The sequence below is a fragment of the Sciurus vulgaris genome (assembly GCF_902686455.1).
Source record: "Sciurus vulgaris genome assembly, chromosome: 1".
NCBI classification, from domain to species: domain Eukaryota; kingdom Metazoa; phylum Chordata; class Mammalia; order Rodentia; family Sciuridae; genus Sciurus; species Sciurus vulgaris.
In genome coordinates this window covers 117,487,924-117,502,112 of record NC_136461.1, presented here as the reverse complement: position 1 = coordinate 117,502,112, position 14,189 = coordinate 117,487,924, and the positions used below count along the sequence as shown (strand labels likewise).

The 14,189-nt window shown below is 47.1% G+C and overlaps 1 protein-coding gene across 7 annotated transcripts; it reads right to left on the bottom strand.

The window, feature by feature from the left end:
* Window positions 1-5,267: 5,267 nt before the first annotated feature.
* On the bottom strand, window positions 5,268-11,392 carry HAPLN2 (hyaluronan and proteoglycan link protein 2). 7 transcript variants are annotated; one of them, XM_079104584.1, is made up of 6 exons: window positions 11,270-11,392; window positions 10,580-11,129; window positions 7,365-8,054; window positions 7,057-7,190; window positions 6,739-6,921; window positions 5,268-6,439 (listed from the first exon to the last, which is right to left on the bottom strand). In XM_079104584.1, the coding sequence occupies exons 3-6, from the start codon at window positions 8,033-8,035 to the stop codon at window positions 6,159-6,161; spliced, it is 1,269 nt and encodes a 422-aa protein (XP_078960710.1). In that variant the 5' UTR covers window positions 8,036-8,054; window positions 10,580-11,129; window positions 11,270-11,392; the 3' UTR covers window positions 5,268-6,158. The 7 variants fall into 7 exon arrangements, with proteins under 7 accessions (XP_078960710.1, XP_078960711.1, XP_078960709.1 ...); XM_079104585.1 differs by lacking the exon at window positions 11,270-11,392 and having other exon boundaries at window positions 10,580-10,771; window positions 10,970-11,263; XM_079104583.1 differs by lacking the exon at window positions 11,270-11,392 and having other exon boundaries at window positions 10,580-10,638; window positions 10,970-11,263.
* Window positions 11,393-14,189: the final 2,797 nt, after the last annotated feature.

The following is a 14,189-nucleotide window of genomic DNA, read 5'->3' as shown; positions in this document are numbered from 1 at the left end:
TGGTGGAGTGCTTGTCTCGAATGTATGAGGCACTGGGTTTGATCCTCAGCACCACATAAAAATAAATAAATAAAATAAAGGTATTGTGTTCATCTACAACAAAAAATATTATAAATAAATAAATAAACCAGGTATGATGGTGCATGCCTGTAATTCTAGCAGCTCAGGAGGCTGAGGCAGGAGGATTAAGAGTTCAAAGCCAGCCTTAGCAATTCATCAAGGCCCTAAGCAACTCAAGGAGAACCTGTCTCTAAAGAAAATATTAAAAAGGGCTGGGGATGTGGCTCAGTGACAGAGAACTTGCCTAGCATGTGTGAGGCCCAGGGTTTAATCCTTAGCACCACATAAAACATAAACAAATAAAATAAAGGCATACTGTCCATCTACAACTACAAAAAATTTTTTTTAAATAAAATTTTAACAAAAGGGCTAGGGATGTGGCTCAGTGGTTAAGCTCCCCTGGGTTCAATCCCTGGTACCAAATAAACAGACAAACAAACAAACAGGGACTGTCACCAACTACAGCCCCACCTGTGGAGGGCATGGAAAGACAGGGTGAAGGGACTCCTTCCAGAAAGAGATTTCCGGCTGCTGTCTCTTCAGTTGCAGGCGAGGCCATTTGAGGGAAGTGGACTTCTGAGCTGTGGCAATGACTTGGTAGGTTGATCAGGGACCAGAAAAGAGCAAGATTGGAGGGTTGCAATTAATGAAGTCGGGGACAAAGATATGTGGATGAACTTACAGCAGTGGGCACAAGATATACAGATCTTTGTGTCTTATATCAATACCATTACAGAACATTCACTGCAGAAGAGGCATTGAACAGCTAGGGGGACAGAAGGACTCCAGAGGATGACAGCCAGCCTTTGTCCTCCTCCATGCGAGGGCTTGCATGATGGGACCGTGAATGAGATAGTTGTGGTGGTGGACATGAGACTACACGAGGACTTGCCAGCCTGGCTGTGCTCATCAAGGCTGATCTAGCTGCATCCATCCGCCTGTTAGCCACAGAGACCGATGCCGAGGCCCCAATACCACACCTGAAGGAGGCCAGGCAGCTGCTCAGTAGTATGTTGACTACAGTGTGTCTCTGCAATCTGGAGGGAGCTGCAAGATGTCCTTGCTGGGATTAGTGCATATTTTGGACATGGATTTGCCTTACCTAACTAAGTGCGTTGGCCAGCACCAATATCCAAGGGCACAAAGTAAATGAGCTCCCTTAAGGTATCAAAGCTAAGCGAGAGGATCCACGTTAGCTGGGGGCAGTGGCAAACACCTGTAATACGAATAACTCAGGAGGTTGAGGCAGGAGCATTGCAAGTTTGAGGCCAGTGTGGGCAACTTAGTGAGCCCCTCAGCACCTCAGTGAGACTCTGTCTCAAAAGAAAAAATAGAAAGGACTGGGGATTTGGCTCAGTGGTACAGTGACCTAGGTTTACTCCCCAGTGCTGTGAAAAAAAAAAAAAAAAAAAAAAAAAAATTCACTTTATAGTGAAGAAAATGAGACAGTGGGCATGTGACCACTGATCCACTGGCTCTACAGTATACCATATCACCTATAAATTGCTAAATCGATAGTTCATTAGCCTGTCATTATTATTATTATTATTATTTAAATACCAGGGATTGAACCCAGGGGCACTTAACCACTGAGCCACCTCCCCAGCCCTTTTAAAATATTTTAATTGGAGACAGGGTCTAACTGAGTTGCCTAGGGCTTCGCTAAGTTGCCGAGGCTGGCTTTGAACTTGTGATCCTCCTGCCTCAGCCTCCCAAGCCGCTGGGACCACCATACCCAGTTTAGCATGCCTCTTTACAGCATATCTAAAACCAGTTTGGGGAAAAGATCCTCTAGGATTGGGCCACTGCTCCTCAAAAGGCAGTATATTATTTTGAACCAATGATCATTATAAGGTGCTGAATCCTAGCTAGCTAGAAATCATGGGTACAGGAATCAAGGTCTGAAAATAGGAACAACCCCCTCACCATCACTCCTAGTGGCCCATTTGGGGAATTAGTGCTTCCAGTTCCTATACAGTCAGGCTCTGCAGAATTAGAAGCCCTGATTCTGGAGGTGAAGGATGCATCTACCAGAGGTCGTAGTAGAGGTACCACTAAACCTAAGGCCATAGCAACCCCTGGGCCAATTTGGACAACTCATGCCAATTGGTCAGTAGGTAAAGAAAGGAATTATACTGGCATAGATATTTGATTTTTTTTTTTTTTTTTTTTTTGGTACTGTGAATTGACCCTAAGGGTGCTCTACCATTGAGCAATCCCACCAGCCCTTTTAATTTTTTATTTTGAGACAGGGTCTTGCTAAGTTGCTGAGGCTGGCCTTGAACTTGCAATCCTCTGGCCTCAGCCTCTCCAGTTGCTGGGGTTATAGGCTGTGCTATCATGCACAGGGAAATATTTGATCTTGATTATCCCATAAACAGGAAGTTTTAGCAACAGTGGCTGGTGAAGGGTTTGGTATTGAAAGCCTAAGGCCTTCAGGGATGAAAGTCTTGGTTTTCCATTGGGAAAGCCCCATAGAAATGGGGAAATGTTAAATGTTGATTATAGACTTGGAACTCATGGCAGCAACAGTAACTATAGTTTGTCCCACTAACCCTTCTGTTGTAAGACTTCCTTTTTAAGAATTAGGAATTGTGAGCTAAGGAGTAGTTCTGTGGCAGAGCACTTGCCTAGCATGCTTGAGGCCCTGGGTTCCGTTCCCAGAACCAAATTAGAAATAGCAATCAGAGGCTGAGGCAGGAGGATTGCTAGTTCAAAGCCAGCCTCAGCAATTCATTGAGGCCCTAAACAAGTCAGTGAGACCCTGTCTTTAAATAAAATACAAAAAAGGGCTGGGGATGCGGCTCAGTGAAAAAGCAATGAAAGAAAAGAAAGAGCAATCAGTCATCACCTTGAAGCATCAGCATGACAAGACAAAGTGAATCAGTGAATCTAATACAAGGCACAAAGGATCTGAGCAGTGCAAGCGAGTGGATTGCAGCTGTGACCCATTTCTTCCAGCATTCACCTCTACAAGGAGAAGGGATCTCTGTGACATCTGTGACTCCGCCTGAGGGTTTTGTTTTCTTGTTGTGGGAACAGGTTTGGGCTCAGGACAAGCCAGGAATTCTTGAGAGCTAATGCTCTAATGCTCCCAGAGGGGACTCAACCAACAGTCATGGAGGCAACAAATAATGCTAATTGAGCCCAGGGGCATTCTACCACTGTGCTACACCCCCTTCCCCACTCCACTGCTTTTTTTTTTTTTTTTTTTTTTTTTTTTTTTTTTGTGGTGCTGGGGATCGAACTCAGGCCTTGGGCTTGCGAGGCAAGCACTCTACCAGCTGAGCTATCTCCCCAACCCCTGCTTTTTTTTTTTTAAAGAGCCTTGTTAAGTTACAGGGACTGGCTTTAAACTTAGGAGCTTCCTACCTAGGCCTCCAGAATCACTGGTATAACAGATGTGAGCCAAGACGTGTGCCCCCTAGAGTGGAATTTTGATAATGATCAAACTGGATAAGGGAGTTCTTCACCATACTATCCTCTCTCCATTTGAGTATTTTTGAAATTCTCTATAATAAAAAAATTAATGGTAATAGCAACATGCCAGGTAGTGGTACGAATCAATAGTATTGTGTTTCTATGGGCACAGAAATGGAGCATTGCAGCAAATGGAAAGTTCCTCCCATGGCCTTTTTTGCTTGTTTGGGTATTTTTTGTTTGTTTGTTTTGTGTGCTGGAGATCAAACCCAGGGCCTTGAACGTGGCCCTGGGCCTACCACTAAGCTATACCCCCAGCCTGGTGGTCATTTCTCACATGGTCTCTCAACCAACACTGAAGGTATTGTACTGAAGAAAAGCCATTTTCCTGCTGCCTAAACTACTGGAGCCCAGGATCTTGGTTTTCTGGGCTGTAATGTCATCATAGGGTAGAACATAGAAAGCCCAGAGAGTAGCAGTTATAATCCTGACCTTGTATAGGCTAATGTGTGTGTATCTTAGTTTTTAACAAAAAAGTTTTAAAAAATGATTAATAGTTAAATGTTCATAGAGTAAGGACATGAAGAAATTTTTTTTTTTTTGTACAGCTGTATAATGTGTTTGTTATCAGCTAAGTGCTACTACAAAAGTAGTGAAAAAGTTTTTAAAGAACTCAAAATCTGGGACTGGCGTTGTGGCTCAGTGGTAGAGGGCTTGCCTCACATGTTGAGGCACTGGGTTCGATTCTTAGCACTGCATATAAGTAAATGAATAAAAATAAGGGTCTATCAACATCTAAAAAAATACAAAAATTTTAAAAAGATCTCAAAATTTGTGAAGTAAAAAAGTTACAGTACCAGGAGTGTGGCTCAGTGGTAGAGAACTCTCTAGCAGGTGTGAGGCCCAGGGTTCAATCCCCAGTATCACCCAATCACCCCAAAATAGAACAAACAATCTAACAGAAAAAAAAAAAAGAAAGAAAGAAAGAAAGAAAAGAAAAAGAAGGGAAAAAGTGACAGTAAGCTAAGGTTAATTTATCATTGAAAATAGAAAAATGTTTTTTACAAATTTGGTGTAGCCTAAGAGTAGAGAGTTTATAAAGTCTACAGTAGTGTATATTAATGCCTTAGGCTTCAGGTTCATTCACTACACTTTCACTGACTCATCCAGAGGAACTTCCAGTCCTGCAGACTCCATTCATGGTAAGGGTCCTGTACAAGCATACCATTTGTAAAAATTGGTCATACTGTATTTTTACTGTAACTTTTCTATGTTTAAATACACAAACACCATTGTGTTAAAATTACCTACAGTATTAAGTACAGTAACCTGCTGAACAGTATGGTAGCCTAAAAGCAAGACTCTACCATATAGCCTAGGTATATAGCAGGATATACCATCGGGCTGTATGTTAGTACACCCTGTGATGTTGGAAAGTTGAGAAAAATCACCTGAGGATCTAAGGATGCAGTTCTTAGAACATTTCCTAGTAGTTAAGCTATGCATAACTCTGTGTGTGTGTGTGTGTGTGTGTGTGTGTGTGTGTGTGTGTGTGAGAAATATATACATGAAAAACAAATTAGTAACATTAGTTTGTCTATTCAGTTGGTCATTTTAGCCATATGTTTAGAATGTCATTGTTCTAGTTCCCTTTCGTGGCCTCAAGGTTGGTGTTTGTCTCCTTCTGCAGGATCAATTTCCCATCGATTTTAACAACTGAATAACTTTCTTATCTTTATAAAAAAAATTTAGCTGTAGATGGACACAATACCTTTATTTTATTTTATTCACTTTTATGTAGTGCTGAGGGTCAAACCCAGTCCAGTGCCTTACACGTGCCAGGCAAGCGCTCTACCACTGAGCAAGAGCCCCAGCCCCCTAACTTTCCTGTGTTTCACAGTATTCCCTGAAAGTGCTTCTGGGAGACTGTCAGGATGTAAACACATTTTGAAATATGTTTAAGTCCATCGTTTATTTGTTCTCCAGGGCCCAGAGGGTAGACCTCGGGTTATGCTGCGCTCCTAACAGAAGAGACTACAGTAATTCTAGGTGAGTGTGCGGCGCCCTCGCGTGGCACCTGGTGTAATAACTGTCTGGGTTCTCCCGCCTGGGTCGTGGGCCAGGCGACTTTCCGGCTCTCTCCCTTGGCCTGTGGGTGCCCTTTTCTCGCAATGCTCTGTCCCCTGATAACGCATCCTATAGAGGCAATAAATTTCCTTCTCAAACCCTATCTTCTTAGGCGCGCAGTCTGCACGCTGGGTCCAGAGTTATTCCCCTCGCACGCACATACCCCCGCGCTTCCAAGATTTACAGCCTCATCACAGAAGGTTCCCACGTTATTTTATTGCTGTACCAGAGGTTAGTTAATTCCTCTGGGCCCCGAGCGGGGCGCCCCTCCCGCCCTCTATGTGCGTCTGCGTTCTCTGCTAGGGGGATGGGAACCCCGCGGGTCTGCGATTGATGGGTCCAAGGGTCGTATGCGTACCCAGCCGCCACCACCTCCGCTCCCCAAAGTTGGGCCAGCCAGAGTCCGTGGCCCGCAGCCCCGAGCTGGGAAGGCAGGTCTGGAGGGGCCACTCCACGTCTGGCATGAGGGGAGGCTCACGGGAAAGGGCGACGATAGACCCCGCCACCACTCCTAAGCTTCGTCACGCGCGCTGATGGGGTGCGATGGGCCCCTACTCCGCGTAGCAATAAGTCCCATAGGCCGCCTGCTGTGGTCTGGGAAAGCCAAAGCTGCGCACCCCGGGATCCGGGAGGCCCCCGCAGCGCGGCCGCGGCGTGGTGATGGGGAAGCGCACGCTGCCGTCAGCCAGCCAGCCGCCGTCGCATTGGTCCAGCCCGGAGAATTTCCAGGCGGCGTAGAGGTGCCCGACCTTGGCCACCACCGCTCCACGCCGCCGGCACGCCGCGTGGGCTTCAGACAGCGTCAGTCTCCCAGGCACGAAGAACACCTGGCCTGGGCACCAAAGCAGTGTCACCAACCCCTGGGAGCTGGAAGAGGCGCGGTGGCGCAGGGATACAGAACAGGGCCAAGACCCAACTCCGGTAGTGGGAGTGAAAGAGTCGCCGCAAGCAGACACAGGTGGGTTTCGAGAGTTGGTTTGGAGCCTGAGTGTGCGGGATGGAGGGGCGTTGCCTTGGAAAGGCCAGGACACCCGTCCCTGATCACACGCTTTCGGAGTTCCACTTTCCCGCCCCTGTTCCTCAGACCCCGCCCCAAGTCGTGGTTGTGGCCCCGCTCGCTCCTACCCTCACCGGCCAGTGCTGAGGTGAAGCAGAAGGCGTCGTAGCGGTCGCGCTTCCGGTCGCGCGGTCCGTAGCTGCGGATCCCTGGCCGCCCTCGGCCGCCGCACGGAGCGCGCGCGGTAAGCACCGGGTAGCGCACGGAGCCCTCCAGCAGCCAGCCCGCGTTACACCAGTCCAGCCCCTCAGTCCACGCTGGCGGGAGGTGGGGGGGGGGGGCGAGACGCGTCAACAGCGGGGGCCAGACCCCAAGCTCACCCGGCTTTCTGGTTGGGTCCCCTGTGACAGCCCAGGGTGGGGTCTGGACGGTGTCGGGGTTTGGCCGCTCACCCTGGTACAGTTGACCATAAGTGGCCAGGCGTCCGTCCTGCTCCTCACACGCTTGCTTCGCCTCGTAGTAATTGAACTGGTACCGGCCTCGAATGGGTTGGTACGGAAACACCACACCTGCGGGGTGGCGGAGTCTGGCGAAAGCCGACAGATGGGAGAAGGGGAGAGCAAGGGCGGCGCTGCCTGGGAAAGTGCCTGGGAGGACCCCTCCGGAGGAAGGGGGGGGAGGATACTGCGAAGGAGTTCTGGGAGATCCAGACCTTGCGACCCTGTCTAGGAAGGAGCAGGGCGGAAGGGAAGGGCCTCACCCTCCAGGCGCAAGGTCAGCGCCACGCTCTCGTCCTCGATGCCGTTGACGAGCTCGCAGCGGTACCGGCCCTCGTCCTCCAGGCGCACACCCTCGATGACCAGGGAGGCGTCCAGCCGATGACCCCTGCGCATCCTGGCGCGCCCTCCCAGAGGCCCATAGCCCCGGGCGTGCAGTCCGTTGGTGATGAGGATCAGTGTTTCCCGGAGCTCCCCCGGCTCTACTTTGCTCCAGCGTACCTTGTAACTGGGAGGCGAGGCGCCGAGGACGCAGGGTAGCGTGGCCGTGGCCCCACGACGAGAGTGAATGACCTCGTGGATGGGGGGCAGGAGGTAGTGGGGGCCCGGGGATGCTAAGCAGAGGAGGCCACAGTGGCAGGAACCCCCTGATCCTCGCTGCCCCAAGTGCCCACCCAGACCCTGACCCCAGAGGCTTTTCCCAGTATCCCTGACTCTCTCCATTGCCTATTGAGCACTGACTCTTGCTCCTGGTACCTCTAACAGCTGCCCTTTTCGCTATCCCCACCTCTGATGCCTCTCCCCCAGTGTGTTTTTTCCAAGTTATGGGCTGGGCTGGGGTCTTACCTGGGTCCCCCAGGGCTTTGTGGAAGATGGCAAAGGCCCAAGGGAGAAGTAATAGGCACAGTGCAGGAAGGGTGAGGCCACCTGGCATGATGGGGAGTCAGCACTGTCTCCTGAGCACAAATGGAGCATTCATTAGGACTGCGGGAATGGAATGGGGGAAAGAGGAAATCCCTTTGGGAATTCCTGGAGGGAGTTGTCCAGTTGGAAGCAAAGGGGGCAGAAAAAGAAGCTGATGACAAAAGGAAGGTATGGAGAGGGGAGGCAGTGACAACCCCACCCACGCTGCCAGAGGTCTGGACCTTCCTTGCTCACATCTCCTCAGTCAGCAGTTCCTGATGTAGCATCTCTGACCCTCCCCATCCCAGGTGCTACTTCCTAAACTTGCCATTCAACTGTCATCTCAGTCTGCTCTCCCCACACCCATTCTCCATCCCAAATTCAGAATAAATATAATCTTGACACCTCTGCTTGACTCCCCATTGTCCTCAGGATGAAGTCCAATCTCCTGATCACAGTTTCCAAGGCTTTCTATGATTCAGTCTCCCCTGCATCTCTGAAATCACCCCCACCAGCCCCCTCACCATCCCCCACTTTTCACTGTACTCCAAACATGCTGGACTTCTGGCAGATTCCAAAGCAGTCCAAGTTGAAGGTCATCTCCTTTACATAGGCATCAGTTGGTCTGACCTGCTCTGGGAAACCTTGTCTCACCCCCCCAATTTGCTATACTGTAGTGCACTGTGATCTAATATACGGGACTGGGGATTTTTTTTTTTTTTTGTCCTTAGAAGTAATTTTTTTTTTTTTTTTTTTTTTTTTTTTTTTGCGGTGCTGGGGATTGAACCTGGGGCCTTGTGCCTGCGAGGCAAGCACTTTACCAACTGAGCTATCTCCCCAGCTCTAGAAGTAATTTTATTAGCATCTAAAATAATGGTGTGAATTTAAAAATAATACATATGCATGCATAGATTATGTGAGTTTTTCCAGAAATTATAAAGTAAAAAATTATAAAGCCATAAAAACTATTTCAAATGCAATTGTCTATTTTGTCAGAAGATTCCCTTTCTTTATCATACATATTCTAAATTAGACCAGGGACCTCTTGACCTGGTTTTATTTTTCAAATGTGGCTCTTCCACATCCTAACTGCAGGACTTTGCACAAGTTATTTAACCTCTCTCTTCCTCCTGTCTGCATTAGTAAAACATGGATAATAATAGAATACCTACCTCACTGAGTAGTTGTGAGGATTTGACAAATTAATTTTGTAAGTGTAAACTGTTTAAAATAGTCCCTGATACAGAATAAGTAATATGTGTGTGTATGTGTGTGTGTATGTGTGTGTGTATATATATATATATATTCATCTCTATCATCTCCAGTTCTTAGCATAGTTTCTGACACACAGTAGGTGTGACTGTGTGTGGTATGGGGAGACAAAGGAAATTTCCTGAGTAGCCAGAAATCTAAATAACTGAGCTCCATCCTCCTGCAAATAAGGGCCAGACACTAACTTGTAGTAGGTGAAACAGAGGTTAGACACAAGTAATAAGTTCCTAGTGTAAAAGTGAGAGTACCAGGCTGGGGGTGTAGCTTAGAGCACTTGCCTAGTGGGGTAACTGGGTTTAATCCTCAGCACTGCATAAAAATAAATAAATAAAATAAAGTATTGTGTCCATCTATAACTAAAGAAAAATTTAAAAAAAATTTTTTTTTAAATCAAGAGTACCGGGGCTGGGGAGATAGCTCAGTTGGTAGAGTGCTTGCCTTGCAAGCACAAGGCCCTGGGTTCAAACCTCAGCACCGCAAAAAAAAAAAAAAAAAAAAAAAAAATCTTGCTAAATCGAGAGTACCTGGGACAGGATCTGAGTGAGAGACCCCCCTCCCACTTTTAGGAAAACCTGGTAAATAAGAGCGACCATGACCAGGTATGGTGGCACACGCCTATAACCCCAGTGGCTTGGAGGCCAAGGCAGGAATATTGCAAATTCAAAGCTAGCCTCAGCAACTTAATGAGGCCCTAAGCAACTCAGGGAGACACTGTATCTAAATAAAATATTAAAAAGGGCTGGCCACGTGGCTCAGTGATTAAGCGTTCCTGGGTTCAATCCCCAATATCAAAAACCAAAAATGAGTGACCTGAGAATTGACATTGATTCTGTAACCAACAATAATGACAGCTAGCATTAACTTGTTGAAAGCTTAAAGTCAAATGTGCCTGACACCATTCCAAGCACTCTATGTATATACTTTTATCTTTCCCCTTCCTAGCAATTCTGTAAGATAGGAACTAATATATACCATGTGACACACGTTGAGACTAAGGTGCACACTGTTTAGGAAACTTCAGTGTGATCACACTGTAAGAGGAAGGATCGGCTAGGATTTGAATCCAGATCTGACAAGCTCAAGCTCTCTCTCTCTCTCTCTCTTTTTTTTCCCTCCGGTGCTGGGGATCAAACCCAGGGCCTTGTGCTTGCAAGGCAAGCACTTTACTGACTGAGCTATTTCCCCAGCCCCAAGCTCAAGCTCTTAATCACTGATCTATATTTCTGTATTTTAAAATGGGTCCTCATAGTGTTTTCATGTGCTTATGGAGAATGACACAGTAGCCAGTAGCTCCATTGCCTACCTCTTAGAAACTGGTCTCTTCCCAGAGATGAAGGGAGCAACGCTTAGCCACTCTCTGTCCTGCTTAAGGAAGTCAAGTAGGTCCTGGTAAAGATGTTTCTGGGTCTCTCTGGAAGTCCAAACACCTTAAAGCCCCAGGGCTTGAACACTTGATCAGTGTGGTTACTCTATACTTTTGAGAAAGGCTTCTTCCCTGTGCTCAAAGAAGTCAAAGTGCTGGAAGCTTCTCTCAACCTTCAGTCCACTAAGCCTGGCTAAGTGTCCTGAGTCCCAGCCCTGTCCCTTTATCTGTGGAGCTCACCATTCTGGGACCAGGAGAAGATGGGCTTGGGATGAGGGGTGGGAATCCAGGAAGGACGATGGAGTAAAGGGGCAGCCCAGAAATGGTTACCTGGAGGAGCACAGAAAGCAGGTGCCTTGTTTCTTCTAAAAGCTCTTGAACCAGAAGCGGGTGGATTGACCAATGGGCGGGTGAAGGTGTTGGGCCGATGGGGATGGGAATGAACACCGGATGCAGCTCACAGGTCCATAGCAGTCAAGCTCAGTTGCCTCTGCATGTCCACATGGGTCTCATTTAGGCAGCACCCTCTACCTCCCGTCCCCTGCAAGTCCTCACCTCTGCCCGTCGGTGTCTGGGTGTGCATTGCCTTTGGGAAGAGGTTCTCAAGGTGGCTGCTTCAGGCAAACTGACCCCTTCTGTCCAGCTCTGTCCTCCCCATCTGTCCGTCTGTCTGTCCTTTCCTTCTCTGTTCCCACCCCATCGGAAGCACAATTTCCCATTGTCTCTGTCTTTTCCCCTATTGTTGAATAACAGGGCCCCTTTCTTTATGCCGTGGGTAATGGCAACGAAATGTCAACAGCTGGGGATGTGGGATGCAGGACCGGCTGGCACATACCACCGGAAAAAGAGCCTGGGTGGGGGGCGGGCTCAGGACAGGAATTGACATCAAGGAGAAGAGGATGGGTGAGGGGGAGAGAACAGGTGGTGGAAAGGTTAAAACGGGGTCTCCCTCAAAATTCCAAGTTGCAAGATTCTGAAGAGATTTTATCTGAGGTCAGGGGAATGGCTTGCTTCCATGGAAGGCACAGGGAATAGCTAGTATTAATGAAGAAATATAGAAGAGATGGAAAATAGATGGAAAGGAGGACTTTTCTCTTTTCCTTTTTTTTTTTTTTTTTTTTTTTTTTTTTGTACCAGGTGTTGTACCCAGGGGCACTTAGTTACAGAGCCACATCCCCTGCACTTTTTACATTTTATTTAGAGACAAGGTCTTTCTAAGTTGCTCAGGGCCTCACTAAATTGCTGAGGCTGGCTTTGAATTTGCAATCCTCTTGCCTCAGCCTCCTGAGCCACTGGAATTACAGGTGTGTCTGGCTTATTCTTTCTATTGAGGGATAATTCACATATTTAAAAAGCACACAGATCTTAAGTGTACAAATCAATTTTTTACCTGTGTACACATCGTGTATACAGGTAAACCCCTCCAAATCAAGATATAAAACATTCCCAACCATCCAGAATAAACCCAATTCCTTTTTGTTTGCTATCAAAGCAGGTGAAGGACCCACACTACCAACCCCCATTAATAGTTGTTTAGAAAACTTGAGGGCTTTAAATTGCTTCTTAGCCTTCTTTTTCTCTGCTGTGCAAAACTACAACTGTAGCTTTGGGTTTTTAGGACCATACGGTTCCAGAACTGGAGCCACCTTAGAACAGTGAGCTTCCTCATTTGCCGGATAAAGAAGAGGAGATGTGAAAAAGGGTGACTTGTCCCAGACCACACATGGTACATTTGTTGAGTCAAGTCCAGAACTTTCTGCTTTTTTCCACTAATCCCTCTTCCATTACTCTCCAAGTCACAAGAGCTCCAGGTTTTCACTTGGGTTGTACCTAATAACAGGGCAGCCCAGGAGTGGGGGTGGGGTAGGGCACCCTGGTTATACTCTTCAGGGGTCCAATTGGCTTGCTTCTCTCTGCTCACTCCATCCCTGTTCCTAAGCCTTTCCTTCCTCCTCCCTGGACTGTCTGTCATGAAAGAAGACAAATAGCCCCTGTCTCCTGGGACAGGACACCCTGATCCAGTGCATCTGATTGGCTTCTTCCCAATTCAGAGGGGGAGGGAGAGTGAAAGAGAGAGGGAGGAGAGTATAAATGACTCCACAGCCTGGATGGCTGTCTCCTTTCCAGGTTCACCAGATACTGCTCCTCTCCTCCAAGTCACTTCTAACTGTGGTTTGGAAGTCTTTGGTATGTAAACCCTTAAAGGCTGAGCTTGGCCTAAAGGAAGGCCTAGAACTATTTGATAGATGCAAAAGGAACCCTTTGAGGATGTCCAGAAAGAGTCAGTCACTGTTTGAGATCACATAGTTAACTAAGTAACCCAGGTAGTTTATCTCCAAAGCTAGATGAGTTCTTCATTGCCATGAAAAATAATCCCTCCAAATTGTTAAAAATGCTTACTTATTTACTTTGGTGCCAAGGATTGAACCCAGGGCCACTTAACCACTGAGCTACATCCTCAGCCCTTTTTTATTTTATGTTTTGAGATAGGGTCTCACTAAGTTGCTGAGGCTGACCTCCAATTTGTGATCCTCCTGCCTCAGCCTCCCAGATCTCTGGGATTACAAGTGTGTAATGCCCATCTTTTTTTTTTTTTTTTTAATCTTCTTTTAAGATAGGGTCTCACTAAGTTGCCCAGACTGGCCTTGAATCAGCAGGGGTACTTCTGTGAGCCTGCCTCCCAAATCTCTGGGATTACAGGTGTGCACAACCCCTCCCAGCTAATTTTAAACAATTTGACAAACATAAAAACATTCGGGCTTGGGTTGGGGATACAGCTCAGTGGTAGAGTGCTTGCATAGCATGAGAGAGGCCCTGTCCCCTGCACCGCAAAAAATTTTAAAAAGGTTCCAAAAAGTCAGGCGCAGTGCTGGATGCCTAGTAATCCCAACTACTCAAGATACTAGGTAGGAGGATGACAAGTTCCAGACCAGCCTCAGCAACTTAGCAAGAACCTGTCTTGAAATAAAACAAAAAGGGCTGGAGATGTGGCTCAGTGGTAGAACTCCCTTGGGTTCAATGCCCACAAAAATACATATATAAAATGAAATAAAATAAATTAGGGTTGGGGGTGTAATTTAGTGAAGCCTTGGGTTGGGTTCAATACCAAGAACCGAAATAAAAATTAAAATCCTCCCTTAACACTTTATCTTTGCTTCCAATCCATTTATATATCATACATATACATTTTTAGAAATTATACATGTAATTTAAATGGTAACATGTAATACGAAAAAGAGTCAGCAGGTGGGGCGAGAGGGTTGCGTCAGCAGCGCGGTAGGCCTCTGCAGAGTTTTGGGCGACACACCCAGTTCCTGTCCGATTCTCCTTTGGGGGATCACCAGATGTTTAAGGCACAGGATGCTCAAAGCAAAGACTTCGCATGTCCGGTGGTGTCCTCCAGACTCAGACGCCCTACGGACCCTGTTTTTCTTGTGCTCGGCTAAGCTCTAGTTCAGAGAGAGGGAGTCCTAATTTCTCAATACTTGGCTTCATGTTTGGGGCAGCTGTGCCAAGAAGAAGTATGAGGCTGGGATTCCTTGGTCTTTCT

What these genes read in the sequence shown, in the direction of transcription:
- HAPLN2 (XM_079104584.1), bottom strand. Translation starts at nt 8,035, where the DNA reads ATGCCAGGTGGCCTCACCCTTCCTGCACTGTGCCTATTACTTCTCCCT. An exon ending in TTATGGTCAACTGTACCAGG is followed by an intron (nt 6,922 to 7,056) that starts GTGAGCGGCCAA and finishes ACCTCCCGCCAG; the next exon opens with CGTGGACTGAGGGGCTGGAC. An exon ending in CTTCACCTCAGCACTGGCCG is followed by an intron (nt 6,440 to 6,738) that starts GTGAGGGTAGGA and finishes TTTGGTGCCCAG; the next exon opens with GCCAGGTGTTCTTCGTGCCT.